Here is a 20,339-nt window from a genome sequence, read left to right on the forward strand (position 1 = left end):
AACTGGGTCTGGGAATCAATCATTATCATTATGGCAGAACAGGACACCATCATCCCTTGGTGATGGGGAAGAGTATCCCACTTTCAAAACAGGTGATACAAATGAACAGGAATGGCTTGGGACAGTGTGTGGGCAGGAAAAAGGCAGCTAGTTCTGAGGGGTGAGAACAATTCCCAGGAGAAGAAACTTTGTGAGGAAGCCCCCCAGAAGTCACTGGATCTGGGGTCAGGAACTGAGGGAGGGTAAGGACCCAAGGTCAGCAATCAGTTCTGGGTGGGGATCCAGGCGGGCCAGGCGGCTCTGCTCCAGGGCGATGGCCTCTGCTGAGTGCTTGCATTTTTCAGAGCCACACTGACAGGTGAAATACTTGCTCTTAATGTCCCAGAACCGGTCGCCATAGTCAAACCTGCCAGGAAGATCAGGGGAACTTGGGATCCAGACCTCAAAAAGTCTTCCCAGGTTTTTCATCTGCCCACCTACCCACCCCAGAAGCTTTCATCCTCTTTGGCCACTTTTTAAGGACTCAAGCTCTGGTCAACTAGGCCCAAGCCTCATGTTAAAACCCAACCCAAGATTGGAGACAACAGCAAATACAAACCTTTAGGGGGCAAGGAGTGGGGTCTGTGTGCTCTTTGCCAGAGTCACCTGGGGGATTCTGCGAGAATGCCAGAGTACCTGAGGACCCCTCCAAAGGCTAGCAGAGAGGACATTAGGGTCATAGGATCATAAAATTTAGAGTTCAAAAGGACCTTAGAGATAATTTAGTCCAGGGGTCCTTAAATTGTTTTGTGTCGTGGGCCACTTTGACAGTCTATAGAAGCCTATTACTATGGGTTTGTTGCCTACATTCATAATTGAAAGAGATGTTCAGTACAGGTTAAGTGAAAATAAAGATGTCGTTTTTTCCCCTATCCAAATCCATCTATCCACAGACTCCACAGGTTAAAACCCATGATCTGGCCCCAATTCCTCATTTTAGAGCTGGGATGTGACAACTTTCCCAAAGTCATACAGGTAGAGAGGTGGCAGAGCTTATTGTGGGATTTGGATGCTACCTCTGGAACCCAGGTCTCCTGGGCCCCGTGCTTCCCCTCCCTCGACTCTCTAGGGACTACACCTGGATGCCTCATTAAAGATCCAGCAGCCTACCCTTCCAGCCACCACAGGGAACCCTTACATCCCCCTCACCCTAGCTCCTCGCCCGTCCGGATGTCTCGAGAACTGAAGAAGGCAATTCGGGGGAACCTGAGGTCTTGGTGCAGCATGAAGACTCGAACAGGGATGATGTTAGGGTCACACAAATGATTGATAAAACGACTGATGTTGCCATAGTATCGGGCATCGATGCAGTACACCTCTCCATCCTGGAGAGAATGTGGATTGGTTACCTCCCCCATCTCACACCTTGCGACTGGGCCGAAGTCTCAACATAGTTATTGATGCTGTATCACTTCTTGCTGACCCAACTCAAGATTTAAGGGAGGCGCCGGAGAGGAAACAGGGTAAGGCCTCCCCCCTCATCCCAATCTACTCACTTTATTGTCCAGGTCAAAGAGGTAAGAATCATCTTCTCGAACATCTGCCTCGGCATCTGAGATCAGTTCCCCAACATACCTAATCCAGTAGAGGGAAGAGAGGAGTTCTGAGACCTATGATTTCATGGGAGTAGGGAACCTTTTCAGCATCTCCTCTGTACCTTATGGTCTTAACAGAGCTGCCTGGGGACACTGAGAGGTACAGTTGGGGGCTCAAAGATGAGATCTGAATCCTGGTCTTTAGCTCTCATTAAATAACACTAATGGGCTTTTACTCATCCTTTATTTTAAATTTCATTTTCTCAGTTTGTACCCTCCCTTCCACCGGGGAAAAAAATAAAAGCAAGATCCTTGTAACAAATAGTTATAGTCAAACAAAACAAATTCTTGAAGTGGCCATATCCAAAACTGCCTATCTCATTCTGCATCTTGAGTCTATCACCTGTCAGCATTTACCTATCCTTCCAATTTAGATGCTACCCCCCTCTATGAAGCCTTCCTTGATCTCAGTAACCCTACAAGGCACTTCTAATGTACTTCTATAATACTGTGAATTAGAATTCTGTGTTTATGCCCTACCTCCTTATCAGACTTCAGAATTCATAAAGGATGGGACTATAGGTGTGTAATAGATGTTAAATGAATTTATTGTTTAATTGAGTAGAATAAGAACAAGGAAGTAATGGGGAAGGGGAAGCTTAACGGCATAGAGGGCGAGTATAGACTATAGTAGTCTTGAATGCCAAGTTAAGTGAGGGGTTTCTGAATACTTTTGAGCAAGACAGTGATATGATAGACATGTTAATAGTGATGCTTTGGGAAGACAGTGTTGGTTGAATGGATTAATGGAATTAATCTAGTAGTATGTTTAGAATAGATTTTTAAGTGGGGGAGAGACTAGAAGAAGAGAAATCAGCTAGGAAATCGTGGTAAATATTCTGTGACTGAGCTACATTTAGAAGCTGGACATGGCAGGTGGCAGTGGGGGTAGAAAAGAAAAAAACAGATATAAGCAATCGAAGGACAACTTGCAGGACTTGGAGACTGACTACTAGACGTGATGGGCAAAAAAGAAGGCAGGACTACAAGGTGACAGGTTTGGGGTTGAGGCAACTAGGTGGTCACTTTTAGAGAGAAGATGATGAGGAGTTTGGTATATTGATGAATATGAAGGCTACTGGAACATTAATGTGGAAACTTCTAGCAGAAAGCTGAAGATGTAGGACTAAAGGTCAGGAGAGGGTCAGGATTAAAAATGTAGATTTGGGAGATGACAGTAGAGGCCATGAGAGCATGAGAGTAGATGAGGTCTTAAGGTCCGAAGGGGAGAAGAAAGGGGAAGAAAGGAGAAGTAAGTGTGTGTGCAGAGGGGGGAAGGGTAAGACAAAAAAAGGCCAACAGCTAAGCTCTGAGGAAAGAACTACATTTCAGGGGTAGGATGAGGAAGAAGAGTCAGGGAATGAAAGAGAAAAAAGGAATGATAAGGAATGGCATCAGAAGGACCAGGAGAAGATGATGTCATGAAGGCCAAAGGAGGAGAGTATTCAGTAAGAGTGAGTGGTCAACAGCATCAAGTATTGGGAAGATGATCAAAATTAAGGGGAATGGGGACAACTAGGTGGTGCAGTGGATCGAGCACTGGCCTTGGAATCAGGAGGACCTGAGTTCAAATCCAGCCTCTGACACTTACTAGCTACATGACTCTGGGCAAGTCACTTAACCCTGACTGCCTTTAAAAAAAAGATTAAGAGGGATGAAGACTTTTTAAAGGGCCAGTGGATATGGTGGATAAGATTACTGGTGACCTCTGTGAGAATGGTTTTGGTTTTCTGGTAGGGGTAAAAGCCAGGCTGCAAGGGGTTAAGGAGAGTTGGGCATGATAAAGTGGAAGCACTGGCCATTAAGATGACTCTCTAGAGAAACTAGAACGTTAAATGGGGAGATTAAAGGGGTAAAACCAGGATAGTAGAGTAGCAGGAAGTAAGGCAGCTGAGCTCCTGTCTACAACTCCTCCAAACAGATCTATAAAATTCACCAGCCTGAATCCTGATGGAGAAATCCAGAAAAAGTCACAGTGCATCATTTATCTGGACCAGGTCAGCACAGGGAGACAGAGAGATCTGTAGACACTAGGAACAGGGTCAGAGCAGGGGCAACTGTCACAAACGGAAGACTCCAATGCCCAGGGACAGGCTGCACACCACCACAAAAGGAGATCACACACCCATGTTGGGGCACTGTCACAAGGACAGGTGCCAACCAACAGCTTTGTTGGACCAGCCCAGACCTTCCTTCCAAAAGTGCGAGAGAGCCTTGCCCTAATATTTAGTCCAAAGTCAGGAAGTGGGCTGGAAGAATGGAAAAAAAAAACCCCCACCATAAAGAGCTATTATGGTGGAAGAAACGAAGCAAGAGTTTAAAAAGAGTTAAAAATATTTTTATAAAAATGGAATGAAAATCTTGAGGAAAAAATTAGAAAAAGAAATGAAAAAGCTATGGAAAAAAGAACTGGAAAGGGAATTAACACCTTGCCACAAGAAGTACAAAACCTCCCCCAACAGACCAAACAGAAGCCAATAACTTCATGAGGCAACGAGAAATATTAAAACAAAGTCAAAAGACTGGAAAAAAAAAGGGAGGGGGGAAGAAAATGCAAAGTATCTCATAGCAAAAACAACTGATCTGGAAATAGATCAAGAAAAAAATTAAAGAATCACTAGACTGTCTAAACACTGTGACCAAAAAAAGGGCCCTAGACATTCTATTTCAAGAAATCTTAAAACTGCTTATTATTTCTTAGAATCAAAGAGCAAAATGGAAATAGAAAGAATCCAGCAGTCACTTCCAGAAAGAAAGGCCCAAATGAAAACTGCTAGGAACCTTCTGGGTCAAAGAAAAAATACTGGAAACAGAAAGAAAGGATTCAAAATACTGAGGAGACATAGCGTCAGAATCACACACGATTTGGCAGCCACCACTACAAGGCAGGAAACTTGGAATATAATATTGCAGAAGGTAGAAGATAGGGATTTTCAGCCAAAACTTACCTAGAAAACTGACTAAAATTCTACAGGGGGAAAAAATGAACTAGAAGATTTCCAAGCATCTCTGATAAAGAGAGGAGCTGAAGAGAAACTCATTAGTTCAAACATAAAAGTGAAGAGAAGCATAAAGAAACATAAACATGAATGAACAATGATAAAAAACTAAACAAAGATAAACTGCTTACATTTAGATATGGGGAGTTGGTAAGATTATCTCCCCTGAATCTTATCATCAGAGAGTACAATCAGATAAAGCCTGGGAGGGGTTCTTTTTATGTCTTGAAGATCTTAAGGAAAGCATAGGGAAAAAAGAATACACCCAGGAAGAAGGAAAAAGGTTAAGGATAATTATTTCACATAACCAAGGTGCAAAGATAGACATCTATATATAAAAGGGCATGGGCGGATGGGTAATGGCTTACACTTGAACCTTATAGTCATCAGAACTTATCCACAGAAGCAAGAATACACACATACAAAGTTGGGTACAAAAATCCATTTTGCTCAATAGGAAAACAAGAGGGGAGGGGTGGGGAAGGGACAGGAATGAGGGAGTGCCCACAAATGAGAAACAGGCTGAACATAGTACAGCGTAATAACCAATCAGGATTCCAGATGATTAATAAGGAAATGTGCTACTTACCTTCTGATACAGAGGTGAATGACTCAAAATGCAGAATGAGACTTAATATTTTTTTGGACATGGTCAATGTATATATTTATTTTGAGTGACTATACATGTTTGTAATGGATTTTATTTTTCTCATGTTCTCAATGGGGAGGAGAGTTGAGGTGAGAGGGTGAGAAGGTTGATTTTGGTGGATTAAAACAAATAAAATATTTGTTTTTTAAAAAGGGAAAAGACAGGGCAGTAGTTTGAAAGTGCCGTTCAAATATTTTTAAAAAGGAGGGGAGGGTAGAAGAATCAAACTAGAGACTGAAGTATGATAGAAATGCCAAGGTCCAGAAGGAATCGGGAAAGGGGAGGGGACCATGAAGTAAGGCAGGGTGTCACCGGGCAGGATCATGAGTTTAGGTGGACAGATTTATACTTGGAAAAAGAGGAAAGACAACTCTTCTTTTGAGATAGGTGAGGGTGGATGAAGAGACATGGGGTGGTAAGTTAGGAAGGTGAGACAGCTCAGAATAGGACGATTTTTATTTTCTTATTAAAGCACTTAGTGAAATTGTCTGTTCAGAGAAAGAGGGGACTGGACATTGAGAAGCTGTGTAATAACAGTAATGCAAAGTATACTAGGGAATTAAAAGTAGGTGAATAACAGGACTGGTAAGTAACAGCAAGGGAAGAGGTGAAACAGCACAAATTCATAGTGAGCAGGTGTGGACATATGTTTAGGGGAAGGGGCTCTTGTTTGGAATTTGAGGACCCAATTCAAATTTTACCCCTCCCTCCTTTAGTATTTTTGTGACTATGACCAAGTCACTTAATCTCTGAGCCTACTTCCTTATCTGTACAATGAGAGGGTTGGATTAGATGACCTCTAAAGCCACTTTCACCTCTATCTAAAGCTATGATCCAACCTCAATTTTTTTTTTTTGTCTAGGCCTGTGATTTCTCGGCTGTAAGGAATGCCTTTTGTGAAAATTTTTTCCACCAATGCAGGTCAGCAACTATTCCGTAATTTAGTCTTCTAAATGGTGCCTGAAGGCACTAAGAGGTTTAAATAATTTGTTCAGGGTCACAAAGTTAGTATGTCAAGGGGTATGACCTGAAGCCAGGCCATCTTGAGTCAAGTCTGGCCTTCTATCCACACATCAGATAGCCTCCCCTTTTCATTCCACCAAAAAGTCCCAGCCCTTGCCCTCCTCAAACCCTTCCATGCTCCTTGTGCGTGGGCCCCAGCACACTCACTCGCAGATGAAGGTACCCTGAGGTATGGTCTGCAACGCACGGACACCCCAACCCATCTTGGCAGTACGGTAGAGCTGTAGCCGAACCCTGGAGGGTGGGGAGAAGGGAGAAGGCATAGAGTATTGTGACAGGGGTCTAGATTTAGAGCTGGAAGGGACCTCAGGGGCTTATCTAGAGTACCTCTCTCAGCAACAGATGAGGAAAACCAAGGAGCCCAGAAAAGTAAAGTGTCTTGCTCAAGGTCACTCAGAAACAACTCCCAGTCAGAGGTGGGATTTGAACCCAGGTTCAAAATCCAGTACTCTTTCCATTGTATCTGTCAGAGGGACATCCCAAGGAGAAAAATATGGGAAGGTGTGTCATGGGGAGGGAAACGAGAGTCCTAGGACCAAAGGGTGCCCCACTACCCACACTTCACTCAAGAAAAGGGGCTAAAGAGGGGCAGCTAGGTGGCGCAGTGGATAGAGCACTGGCCCTGAAGTCAGGAGGACCTGAGTTCAAATCCAACCTCAGACCAAACACTTGACACTAACTGTGTGACCCTGGGTGAGTCACTTAACCCCAACTGCCTTAAAAAAAAAAAAGAAAAAGAAAAAAAAGAAAAGGGGCTAAAACTGCAGTAGGGAATTAAGGATGCCTGGGTCCCCAGGGTCTGGGAGAAGTGAGAGGCTGAAAGGCAGGTGTCCTCACTTGATACCACTCTGTACCACTCGATTCTTGCAGCTTCTCCAGCAGGCGCAGGCCTGGTTACATTCAAAGATCAGGGGGGGCTCAATCTTATTAAATTCCTGAAGCAGACGTCCGTCCTGGTTCCAGAGGTAAAGGGGAGAGGTGAGAAGAGACAGGCTAGTTGAGGGAGGAGGGGGAGGAGGGCATGTTTGTATAAGAAGCAGGACAAATACAGGGCCATTTGAAGGTTATTTGCATATACCAACAAAAATGGCATAGTCACTTTCTTGGCAGTTTCCCAGTTGCCCTTGGTTTGGGATCAGGGGGAGGGGAGAGAGAAGCCCCATGAAGGGAAGGCTTCCTCCTCTCTGAGCCCCAGTCTATCCTGGATAGCTCCTCCTCCCTAGGAAGGGACAGAAAATAAACATGGGCAGTTGGGGGAAGGATTCCTGCCAGTGACACGAGGGCTCTTTAGAGCTTACTCACCTTGTCGTACCAGCACCGTATACTGAGTTGGCCACAGAGACAGTTGGAGCTCGAGCAGTCATCCACGCAGGTGCAGTGCTGGGGGTGAGGACACTGGGGTCATAATCCTCTAAGCCCAGGACTCAGGTGTCCTGCCCTCCAGCCTCTAGAACGCTCCCCCTCCACGGCCCAGAGCCCTCATTCTGTCAGAGATCATCAGGCTTTTGTCTACATGGCATGGGAACAACACTGGGTAGAGCTGTCAGGAGTTGGCAATGGGACTGGGCTAAGAGGGTACGCTCTGACGTTATTGGAGGTGAATGAGGAAATTGGCTAAGGATCTCTAAAGTGTTAGAATTAGGATATCAAGAAGTCTGGGGGATCTTTCCCACCCCACTTACCTGCAGGTGTGTGATGTTTCGGTCAATATTCATAGTTGAAGTTTCACAGTTCTCAGAAATGTATTTGTAATCTTCTGGGCATGGCTCCCCATCCACCCCATTGACACAGGGGATTGGCACGTTCTCGTAACCTCGAGCTACATCTCTAGGGGGAAGAGAAGCAGTATGGCTGAGGGGATGAGACCCCCACCCCAGACCCTTGGGGGGCAACAATTAATGGACAGGCGACTCTGGGAACCCCCACCTGCAAATGATCTTTTCTGTCCGCAGTACTCGGTTACCCACACCAAGGCGAAGCTTTCGGTTGAGCTGCAGGGCTACCCAGACATCTGAGCGCTCAGGGGTCAGGTCCCATGCCGTATCTCCTTCTTTGTTCCGTAACTCTGGGTCTGCACCCCGGGACAGGAAAAGCCTGAAGGGATAGAACAAGGAAAGCAGTAAGGAATATGTGGCAGAAGAGGCAAAGACAGAAGCAGGGGAAAGACACCAATCCAAAGACACAGGAGAGGGATGGACAGAAGGTAAGAGAGGAGGAAGAATGGGGAAGCCAGGGCACAGGCTCTGGGGTGTGGGAGATGCTCACAGCACACAGTCGTGGTAGCTCTCTCTAGCAGCGATATGCAAGGGTGTATCGCCATGATAGTTGACTGCATGGAGGTCACAGCGGGCATTCAGTAGGACCTCAGCAATAGCAGCACTGCCTGTGAAGGATGCCCAGTGCAAACAGATGTTCTCTTCCTGAGGGCAAGGGAAAGATACAGGAGTTGGTTCAGGACCCCAAGTCTCAGTTAAAGTGAAAAAAGAGAAACAAACAATGACCAATCACACGCTGGGCACTGAAGATGTTCAAAGATTAAGTAAGACTTAGTTCCTGCCATCATAGGGCTTATGGTATAGTATAGGGTTATGACATGAATAAGGGTAAAACCAATACCCAATAGCATATCCTAAGTCAGAGAAGTACAAAATGAAGCAATGTGAAATATCCAAGGATTCCAAGGTATCACCCTACTTTCCCTCCACCCTTGGGTACCCACATGTTTTCTCTTACATTGTCAGTGAGGGTAACATCTGCTCCTCGGGTCAACAGCATTCGAATAACTTCAATATGTTTATGTTCAGCTGCCCAAATGATGGGTGTCCAGCCCCCATTATCCTGGAAGGAGTAAAAAGAGGCAGGTGAGTGTTGGGGCCCAGTCAGGTCTCCTATAGCTGTATCTGGTTAAAAAGGGAGGCATGGGTTTCCCCTTCTCTCAGAGTCTCCCCTTCTGAGAGAGAGAGAGAGAAAGAGAGAGAGAGACACACACACACACACACACACACACACACACACACACACACACTGAAGGAGAGACATAGAAAAACACAAACAAGGAAGGAGAGATATCAAGAAAAGAGCAAGAGAGATACATGGGAGATAGAGGCTGGGAGGGGAGCAATCTGGAGGGAGAATGAGACAGTATGGGAGAGACTAGTGATGGGACACCAACAAAGACAGAGAACAACCCAGGGAGGGAGGGAGAGATACACGCGATGGAGGTGGGGCTCAGGCAGTAAGTGGCACCAGAGAACAGACAGTGACAGGCAGAGACAGAGAATAAGTCACCACCACTGTGCAGGGAAAAAGAGTCAGAGACAAAGAAGAAGAGATATGGGAGAATGAATGAAAAAAGAGCATACACAAAAAGGTGAGGGGGGAGAGGCAGAGGCTGGAGACACAGAAACACTTTGAACAACTAAACGACAAAGTAGGGAAACAGAGGCGAGCGGGAGAACCGCTGGTCACTGACCTGAGCATTTACATCCACTTGGCCAGTGCTGAGCAGCAGGCTGACCATCTCCAGGTTGCCAATCTTAGCTGCGTGGTGAAGACAAGTAGAACCATCTTCCTCCTGGGAAGACAGGTGCACACAGACCTTTAATACCCCAAGCAGGGGTACTCAAACTTCTTTTTGAGGGGTGGGTAGAGCACGGACAAGGCAGGGAGACACAGTTCCCCTCTGGCAGCCCAGTGAAACCTATGGACTCCTCAGAATGCGGTTTTTAAATATTTGAAGGAGGGGCAGGTAGGTGGCACAGTAGCCTTGGAGTCAGGAGGACCTGAGTTCAAATTCAGCCTCAGACAATTGATGCTTACAAAAAATATTTGAAGGAAATGTTAAATTTCAGTTAGGGGCTACTAAAAATAAAAATGCAATTTTTTTTCTCATTCAAGTTTACAGAGCCCTTGCCCCCAAGGAACACAACAGCTACCTCCTGTTCTTTGTCTTTCACCTTATCTATAACCCCTTGCCACATCTCCCACTATGCCACTCAGACTAGTTCAACTGTGCCAGCCAGCCAAGGCCCCCACCTTGCTATAGACACAGCCTCCTCGCTGCACCATGTATCGAGCGGCCTCCACGTGATTGTTGGCCACAGCCTCCATCAGAGGGGTCCGCTGCAGCTTATCCACAGCATTGATATTTGCTCCAGCCTGGCAGGTGGGAAAAAGGGTTAGTCAGTCAGTCAACAAGCCTCTATTGAGCAATAATTATACGCCAGGCACTCTGAGGATACAAAGAAAGACAAAAAAAGGGTCCCTTCCCGAAGAAGCTTCTATTTTAATGGGGGAAGACGACATGCAAATAATTTGGCACATACTAGCTACGTACAGGGTAGGTGAAAGGTAATCTCAGAGGGAAGGAATTAGCATCTAGAGGGACCAGGAAGGGCGTCCTGTAGAAGGTGGGATCTGAGCTGAGTCTTAAAGGAAGCCAGGGAAGCTAAGAGGTGGAGATGAGGGGGCAGAGTACTCTGTACCTAGGCAACAGTCAGTGCAAAGCCATGGAATAAGGAGCTGGAGTGTGTAAAGAACAGCACGTAAGACAGTACAGCTAGATCATACAGTGGGTGGGACGGAGTACAGTGTAAGAAGAGGAAGACAGAAAGAAAAGGACCAGATTGGGGAATGGCTTTAAATGCGAAAGAGAGGACCTTAGAGCTGATCCTGGAGCTACTGGGGTGACATGGTCAGAGCTGTGGCTCAGGAAGATCACTTTGGAGGCTGAATGGAGGATGGATCGTAGTGAGGAGAGACTTGAGGCAGAAAGACCAAGAAGAAGGCTATTGCAATAGTCCAGGTGAGAGGTAGTGAGGGCCTGAACTAGGATGGTGGCTGTGTGAGTGGTGAGAAGGGGATGTACATAAAAGGTACTGTTAAGGTAGAAATGACAGTGTGGGGGCTGTGTGTGTGTGTGTGTGTGTGTGTGTGTGTGTGTGTGTGTGTGTGTATGTATGTGTGCAGGGGTATTCCAGGAGAGTGGAGACCGGAACAGGGCAGAGGGGACGAAGGGAGACGGGCCAGGGAAATGGAGGCCGAGGGCTGGAAGAGATGGTCAAATAAGGGCGAGAGGCCTCCCTCAGTGACTAGAATGAAGGGGAGAGAGTGGGAGGAGAGGCCTAAATTCTGTGGTCAAGGAAAGGGGACCGTCAGACACTGAAGGCCTGGTCTGCTCTTACCTGCAGTAGCACATGGCAGATCTCAACAGAGCCCTTTTGTGCGGCTGCATGCAGGGGTGTGCGCTCGCTCTGCTGGTCACTTTGGAAGTTGGGGTCCAGGTTGTCCACTAGGGGGGGTGGGAGGGAAGAGCGTCATTCACAGAGAGACTGAGGGAGAAAGACAGATGGACAGAGAGAGAACCCTGGGCTGGAGTGGACACTCACAGAGCATCAGGACGACCTTCTGCAGTTCCCCCTGCTTCACAGACAGGTACAACTGACGGGGATGAAAGCGAAGCTTCTTCCTTCTGCCCAGGGGAGAGGGAGGGGGAAGGGGATGGAACAGGGAGACTTGAGGGCTTAACACCCTGAGTCCCTCATCAGACGCCTCTTCCTTCAGACACCATGCTTTTACTCATCCTTAAGTATGAGTCTACTGAAAAAAGATCCCTCTCCCTTCAGAGACCCAGCTCTGTGCATCCTCCAGTCATTAGTTTCTCTCACCGCTCAGACTCCTGGATGACTAGTGCCTTTTCCAGGGTTTCTCGGCCTGGGCCAGCCCCTAGACCTACAGCTGAGAGGATATTGCCATTGGGCAATGCCAGGGAAGGGCCTGAGCTGTCGATGGTATCCGCCAGTGGGTCGCAGAGGGGGCGTCTTGGTTCTCCATGACCTCGCATCCTGGCACTGGGGAAACAGGAGAGGTGTGGGGAGAGGGGCTCTTGTGTCCCAGGGAGAGAAGAAAGACTAGGGAAAGGGAAAAGACTCTCATATCCCAGGGAAAGGATGAGAAGGAAGGAAGAAGGAAGGAGAGAAGGAAAGGCAGGAAGAAAGAAAAAGACAAGGAGGGAAGGAAAGAAGGAAAGTGAAAAGGAGAGGGGAAGAAGAGGTACAGCAGAAAAGACAGGAAGGGGGAGAGAAGAGAAGGAAAGAGAGCATGGAAAGGTAAAGGAAGGTATGAAAGGACAAGTGGAGAGAATGGGGAGAGAAGAGTAAGAGAATGTGAAATAAAGAGGTGAGGGTTTAAGAGGTAAGCAGAAATGGAAATGAGAGATAATAGGTGAAGAAAGGCCTACAAAGGGAGAGGGCTCTTTTTTTTGGAGGGGAGGGGTACCTGGGCTGGGAAGTGTCGGCCCGTCCAGGGGCATCCTGGGCAGGGGGGGGGGGGACAGGAGCAGCAGTGCCAGGAGGTGGGGCCACCCCATCACTCCGGGCAATTGTCACCTCCTGGGCCTCAGAAGCGTCCTCCCCACAGTGGGGGCAGAAAACCATCCCATTCAGCTGGGACACGCAGGCTTTGTGGAATCGATGGGCCACTCGGAAATCAGGGTGACACTCCAAGAATGTGCCCTTGTTGGGGGGGGGGGATTGGGGGCAACGGTATTAGGACCCAAATAAATGACCCAGCTTCATGGTTCCCTCCAACTCCTCCCTCCCCATGGAGGTCTGGTTGTCTGCCCAGCAACCTCCCTCCCCTACCCTGTCCTGGGGATTTGCATAGCCCTACCAATATCCCTCCTCACCGCTGTGCAAAAATAGCCACAGCCTGGGCAGCAGTGATGCTTGACCATCCGGGCTCGATGTGTCTCGCAGAGGACCATCAGAGCTACCCTGCTTGAAGGCCTCATTGTTTCCCGCTTTTGGATTCCTGCACTGCAGCCCGACAGCTGGAGAACAGGGTGTTAGCAGAGGAGTGGCAGAAGAAAAAAGGAAGACAAGGAACAGTAAGGCAGAGAAGTAGAAAAGACAAGCTAAGGACCCCATTATCTCCCTGTTATTCTTCCCCAGTTTTCCTCCAGCCCACTCACACTCCCTACCCTTCCATCCACTGGACATCCACCAGACCTCACAGTTAGAAGGGACTTCAAAGGTCCAACTCATACTAGCTATCTGATGTCATTCCCTCCCACCCCATTCTCCTTCTGTCTTCTCTGTGAGTCCAGACCCACCTCTCCATCCACGCTCTCTGTGGCCATGCACTTGTGACCAGCCCTCTCGCTGATCCGGTCAATCTTTGGAGCCTCCATGCGGCAGCTGCACAGGGGTAACTCCTCAAACCCCCGCTCTGTCTCCAGGGATGATGTGTCATTTGACACCCCTTGGGGCAAGGGGATGCAGAAAGAGAAGTGTCACAGGGAGACCCAGATGCTACTTCTGCCCCCTAACTCCCTTCATCTTAACTGCCTGGTTTTTTCATCCAGTTAGGATCAGTGACTATACCCTTCCCTTTCTCTGCCCAAGGAAACTAATCTACCCAATAGATCAAAATTGCTCTTAACCCCATCCCTTCTAATAACAGGAACTCCCTTCTTCTGCCACCATTGGTTATGCTGTGATTGCTAGTCTCGAGTTATTACTCTTATCCTTAACTTATCTCACCCAAGGCTCCCTGAATCAGCTCCCCCATTTTCCCAATTACCAGCATGGTTGGGAGAAAGGTTTCCCTCGCTGGGTAGCTCCAGAGACCCCAGAGGCACCTCTATATACTCACTGGGGCCAGAGGGACCAACACCATTCACCCCTGATATAGACGAAGAGAAAGAGATAACAAGTTGGGGGAAACCAAGGCAGGGATATATATGTGAGGAGAACAAGGATTTGGACACCTGTTGCCCAAGGGGGACAGGAACTTAATCTGAATTATTACCCCGCTGCTCCTTGGCACGTGGCGTTTCCCGCTTTCGACGTTTTCTGGTGGGCTTCACCCAAGGACTGTCCTTCCGCCATTTTTTCTTGGTTTTTCGTCGACCACTAGAACCACTCTGATGAGGGGGAGGGGGAAGAATCGGAACCTGGGTATGCAAGTTTATCTTCTCTGTTCCTAAGCCTAGACTTCCTTTACAGACCCTGATATCTGACCCTTACCCTATCAGACTGATTGCCAGACTCCTCCTCTTCCTCCTCCTCCTCCTCTTCTTCCTCCTCCTCCTCCTCCTCTTCTTCTTCACTCAACTGCTCAGCCAAGACCTCTGCCTCAGACTAGAAAGGGAGAAGAGGATGGGGCTGTGGGAGGGTGACCCTCAGATCAAAGGTCTTGTCCTTGAGGTGATCTGGTGGGGAGTCTGATGGGGAGGCAGTCCCCTCCCTTGGGGAGCTCTCAGCTGGACAACTCAATACAGAAACAGGACAACTGGGACATCAGGGCTCAGGGAAATGCATGTGTGCACAGGTAGTTTTGTTCAGTAGGTAAGTATGAAATGATGGTTGGAGAAACAAAAGAGACAAAGTCAGCAGAGAAAAGATTAGGCACAATACACAGATTCTCTAAAGCCTCTAAGGCTAGAGAGGCATCATAAAAGATGGCAAGAAGCTGGTGGTAGGGAGGTCACCTCACCCCAGACCCAGCTGCTCCTTACCTTACTGTCTGAGTCAATTCGCTCATCCACAGAATATGAGTCATAGTACAAACTGAAGCCTTCTCCTACATCTGTATCCCAGTCCTCCATGGCCTCCTGGTTTTCCTTCTCCAGGGCCATGTCCTCAGACCCCCCAGCAGGCCCCAGCTCTTCCAACTGGGAAATAAAGAGTTCCCCTTCCATGAAGATTTCCTGATCCCATCAGCTAAAAGTGTTCTCTCCCTCCTTCCATGTTCCTAGAATGATACTTTGTCAAGATAGCTCCTTTGCCTCTATCAACTTCTATCTTATGATATATTTGTGAGTGTATATCAACCAACCAACCAACAAGCATTTTCTAAGTGCTTACTAAGTTCTAGGCACAGTGCTAGATACTGAGAATATAAAGAATGAAACAATCCCTACTCTAAAGGAATTTATATTCTACCTGGAGGACATATGTGTGTACACACACATACACACACAAACAATACAAGGCAGCCAGAAGGAGGGAACTAGCATTTGGGGAAATAAGAAAAGGGGAAGGTGGTGATTGAGCTGTATCTTGAAGTTCTGTAAGGTGGAGTGGAGGAAACTGAACAAAGCAAAGTGAGGAAATTGGAGATGGGGTGTCAAGTGTGAGAAAAGGCCAGTTTGGCTGTATCACAGAGCTTGGAAAGGGAACCTTATTGGACATTACTGAAGGCAGGTTAGGACCAGGTTATGAACAACTTCACAAACTAGAAGAAGCGTATTTTATCCTAGGGGCAATAGGGAGCCACAGGAGTTTACTGAGTAGGGGAGTGACATCATTCATACTCCTAACACTCTCTCCTCCTTCACCCATTTCACTGGATGAAGTGGCCTTACCAAGGTTAACCCTTCTACTTGTTCAAGTGATCCCATTCCATCCTGTCTCTTAGAACAGACTGCCTCCTCTGTCATTCCCTACTCTTTCACTTCAATCTGTCACTGGCTACTGGCTTCTTCTCTATTAACCACAAACATGCCCATGTCTCCTCTATCCTGAAAAAAACCTTCACTTGATCTTTCTATTCCCATTATCATCCTGTATCTCTTCTGCCCTGTGTGGCTAAATTCCTTGAAAAGGTCATCTATAATAGGTTCCTCCTCTTTCTTTCCCCTTATTGTCTTCTTAATCTCTCAAAATCCAGCATCTGACCTTATCATTCCACAGAAACTGACGTTACTAATGATCTCTCTCAGCTGCCAATCCAATGGCTTTTTCTCCATCCTCATTCTCCTTGCCTCTCTGCAGCCATTGACAACGTTGATCACTCTGTCCTCCTTGATACTCTCTTCAAGTTTTTAGGATATCACTTTCTCCTGGTCCTCATCCTACCTATCTGGATCCACTTCTGTATCATACTCTCAGGTGTCCCTCAAGGTTCTGTCCCGGGCCCTCTTTCTTTCTATATACTACTTTACTTGGTTAACCTTTACCTCGTTACCTAATTAACTCCCATGATTTAATTACCATTTCTATGAGGATGTCATCCTCAAATCTACCTGTCTTGCCCTAATCTCCCTGCTGACCTCCAATCTCACATCTCCAACTGTCTTTCACACATTCTGAACTGGGAAGTAGACATCTTAAAATCAATATGTCCAAAATGGAACTCATTACATTTCCCCCAAACCACATCTCTCCTCTCTCCCCTTTCCTATTACTGTAGAAGGCAACACCATCCTCTGAGTCCCTCAGGTTCAAAACCTGGGAGTCATCCTGGATTGCTCACCATCTCTCACATCCAATCTGTTGCCAAGTCTGTCAATTTCACCTTTGCAACATACCCCTTCTCTGACACTGTTACTATGATAACACAGGACCTCATCACCTCATGCCTAGACACTTACAACAGCCTGCTGGCCAGTCTGCCTGCCTCAAGTCTCTCCCCACTCCAATACATCCTCTATTTAACCACAAAAGTGATTCCTAAAGTGTAGGTCTGATCATGTCATCCTCCTACTCAATAAACTCCAGTGGCTTCTTATTGGCTCCAGGTTCAAATATAAAATGCTCTGTTTGACATTCAAATTTTTTTTTTTAAGGCAATCGGGGTTAAGTGACTTGCCCAGGATCATACTGTTAGGAAGTGTCAAGTGTCTGAGACTAGATTTGAACTCAGGTCCTCCTGACTCCAGGGCTGGTGCTCTATCCACTGAGCCACCTAGCTGCCCCTCTGTTTGATATTCAAAGCCCTTTCTAACCTAAGGTATAAGTCTTATACTCTACTCTGAAACTCATAGTCTTTGATCCAGTGACACTGGCCTCTTGGCTGTTCTACAAACAAAACACTCCATCTCTGGGCTCTGGGCATTTTGTCTGGCTGTCCCCCAGGCCAAGAATGCTTTTCCTCCTTGGCTCTAACGACCTCCTTTGGTTTCCTTTAAGTCCCAACCAAAATTCCAAGCCTTACCCAACCCTCTTAATTCAGTGCCCTCCCCGTTAATGATTTCCTATTTATTCTGTATATAACTTGCTTTGTATATATTTGTGTGCATGTTGTCTCCCTCATTAGATTGTAAGCTCCTTGAGGGCAAGGACTATCTTTTGCCTCTTTTTGTATCCCCAGCATTTAACACAGGGCCTGATACATAGTAGGAGCTTAATAAATGTTGATTGATTGATAGGCATGGTTAGATCTCCTAAACACTAAGTTTCCCAATAGCAGAAACTATCTTTCTTCTTTGCATCAACCCGTGTACCTTGCCCTTAGAAGGCATCTTAGTGTGTTGAATATTAGAGACCTGTCCCACCTAAGAGTCAGCATCTTTTCCCTCCCCAGCCTTACTCTAGCTGAGCTGTCCTGTCAGCAAATCCCTTCTCTATGGAACTAAAATATTCTATTTCCACACCTCTCTCCTTTTCTTTCCATTCCTTTTCAGTACTTGTTTTCCTCTCAAAGAGGCTGTCATTCTGTTCTTAGCTCCCTTACTGCCCCTTGGTCCTGTCCCTGAATCAGCCTTACCAAGCCATGGGGTCCTCTCTTGTGGGGGCCTCCACTTCCCAAGTCCAGCTTCCTCCTTTTGGCAATGTCTGGAATTAATAAGGTCAAGTAAGGTTTTTCTCCTCAAACCTCAAGAAGATTTTTGATGCCCCAAACTAAAGTTAACTGTTGTCCCAATGGCGTGGGTGAGAAAGAAGTTAGAATCTATGGTTGAAGGATATACCTGTTCCCATATCCCCCATTGAGTGAAGATCATCACTCATTCGAAAATGCTGAACTTCAGGGGGGCGTTTCTCAGGGACTGGAGGCTGGGGAATACACAGATGGAAAGATAAGACTCCCTTTCCCCTCCCAGCTCCCTCTCCTTATTCCAAGATATACTTCTTCCCTTCCCTGCATATGCCCTTTACCTGTCCATTCCCTGGTTTGGACATAGTTTTTCGAGCTCGGTGGACCTTGGGCTTCCCTTCAGGGCTGGTAGGGGTTGGGGTAGGGGTGGGGGTAGGGGCAGGCTCAGGCCCAGCTCCAGCCCCTTGTGCCCCAGGCATGCTCAACAGCCGCATGGCTAAACTCTGGACTGAGGGAGGTGATTTCCCGGCCCCTGTCATGGTAATCTTCGCCCGGCTTGGGCAGGCGCTGCCCCCTTTGCTGGGGGATGAGGGAAAGGACTTAGTGGCATGGCCTGGACAAGATGGTGGGGAGAGAGAGGAGGGAAAACGATATGACCTGAGAGCTCAGTTCTCCCTGCTCCTTGAATTCCCCAGTCTCAAGCCCTCCCAACCTCCTTACCTAACAACATCCTACCACTGTGGATGCCCTCATCTCCCTCTGGACTCTCTGGCTCATCACCAATGAGGGGTGTGGACCCCACTGGGGTGTCAGCACCCTCATCCCCTACAGTCACTGTGACTGAGGCAGGAGATGAGGGGCCAGTGGGTTCCACAGACTCTGGATGGTCCTGGGGTGGGGTCTCCTCTCCAGGAGACTTATCTCCTGAGGAGCTAAGACCTAAGAAGATAAAAGAAAGGTTTGGGAATGAGGAGGGGTATCACGAATACCAAGATCCCTATGACTGAGACAGAGACAGACAGACAGACAAACTGACAGACACACATGGCTGGGGAACAGGATTCCTTCCAGGAAGGAAAGAGGAAAGGAATCTAGGGGCAAAGGTAGCTTATCATTCTGCCAGATTATTGGAAAGGGTCACTTACAAATAGGAAAAAGAAGGGGGTATTGGGAACAAGGCTACTTTCTCAATAGGGAAGAAGAGGGGGCTAGGGGACAGACATCCTGTATACACTGCATGCTTACCTCTCTCTGCAGTTCCCCGAGGTTCTTTCTCCAGCAGCAGCGCCCCCCCCATCTCACCAGGGGCCTCCCCCTGCGAGGGGAGACAAGGGGTAGGGGGACTGGTCAACCCGGCTGGGGGCAGAGGAACCCAGGACGCCTGGGTCCGGGCGGAAGAGAGCAGGCTTCGCCCCCTCCCCCGGCCCCGATGGGTTGCCCCTCGCCCTCTGCCTCGGCTCCCAGGAAGTGGCCCTCGCCCTCTCCCCCGGGCCCGAAGGGACCCCCTCCCCCTCGGTAGCCCCCGCATCCCGGGAGCAGAAAGGAGGGGAGGGGGCGTGGCCAATGCGCCCCGGCCCCGCCCCCTCCTCCCGGGTGCACGAGACGCTCCCCCTTTGTCCCCGGAGCCGCGGGGGCCCCGCACGACGCCCCCCCCAGCACCCACTCCCCCCCCAGCTTGGCGGCCTGCCCCGCGCACCCCGTGCGCGTGCCCCTGGGACCCCGGCTCCATCCGCCCATTTGGGGGTAGCCAGCGGCTGCACGCGCACCTCCGTGCCCGCTTCCCCCGCCTCCCATCCCCTGGTCCCCTCCCCGGCCCCCGACGCTGGCCCCCCGGCTTGTTGCAAGCCCGGCTCGGGCCCCCCGGCCCCGTTGCACCCCCGGAGCATTGCACGAGTGCGCGCTTCCCCCGGGCGCGCGCGCGGGCGGGCATGCACCCGCCTCCCCCCCCTCCCCTTCCGCACCTCGGCGGCCGCCGCCGCTGCAGCTCCCGCCGCCGCCGCCATAGCCGCTCGCGCGGGGGGCCCAGGAGGCGCGCGGCCGCCCGGGTCACGTGGGCCGGGGGGGATGGGGGAGTTGTGGAAGGAGGGAGGAGGAAGAGAACCTTAAAGGAGCCGTGGCCTATTCCATTGCCATTTTCCCGGAATAGGAGCCCCGAGGGCTGCGGAGGATGCCCGGGAGGGGGCTGGCGGGCTCCTCGGAGGCCACTTCGATCTGGCCGCCCTGGCCTTCACCATGGGGGGGGCGAGCGCGGGCGCTCCGTTGGAGTGCCGGGACTGGGGGCGGGGGCCGCCGCCGTGGTGCGAGTCTATTGCCCAATAACCCCGGAGCCGCGGTTCCTCAGGTCTGGGCGTCCCGGGAAGGGGCAGGACCGTGCCTCTACCTCTGGTCTCGGTCCGGGCTGGAGCTGGAGAGAAGACTTTGCCCGTGGAGGTGGGGATGGGGGTACTCCGAGACGCTCCTCCCCTTTACCTAGGGCTTTTACTCCCGGCTCTTATT

The 20,339-nt window shown here is 48.9% G+C and overlaps 1 protein-coding gene across 2 annotated transcripts; it reads right to left on the bottom strand.

Annotated features, from left to right (window-relative positions):
* Positions 1–6: 6 nt before the first annotated feature.
* LOC114036674 (histone-lysine N-methyltransferase EHMT2-like) lies at positions 7–19,846 on the bottom strand. Of its 2 annotated transcripts, XM_027853327.1 has the most exons (28): positions 19,805–19,846; positions 19,089–19,158; positions 18,564–18,782; positions 18,185–18,456; positions 17,998–18,082; positions 17,796–17,863; positions 14,824–14,979; positions 14,333–14,446; positions 14,115–14,229; positions 13,887–13,988; positions 13,417–13,565; positions 12,991–13,134; positions 12,582–12,817; positions 11,972–12,154; positions 11,693–11,775; positions 11,489–11,595; positions 10,341–10,463; positions 9,778–9,879; positions 9,039–9,143; positions 8,571–8,725; positions 8,232–8,399; positions 7,988–8,132; positions 7,608–7,685; positions 7,143–7,258; positions 6,453–6,539; positions 1,536–1,614; positions 1,189–1,364; positions 7–406 (listed from the first exon to the last, which is right to left on the bottom strand). In XM_027853327.1, exons 1-28 carry the CDS (start codon positions 19,844–19,846, stop codon positions 226–228), a joined length of 3,660 nt encoding a protein of 1,219 aa, XP_027709128.1. In that variant the 3' UTR covers positions 7–225. The 2 variants fall into 2 exon arrangements, with proteins under 2 accessions (XP_027709128.1, XP_027709127.1); XM_027853326.1 differs by lacking the exon at positions 19,805–19,846 and having other exon boundaries at positions 19,089–19,371.
* Positions 19,847–20,339: the final 493 nt, after the last annotated feature.

The sequence above is a fragment of the Vombatus ursinus genome, unplaced genomic scaffold (genome assembly GCF_900497805.2).
Source record: "Vombatus ursinus unplaced genomic scaffold, bare-nosed wombat genome assembly UNPS02009951.1, whole genome shotgun sequence".
Taxonomy (NCBI): Eukaryota; Metazoa; Chordata; class Mammalia; order Diprotodontia; family Vombatidae; genus Vombatus; species Vombatus ursinus.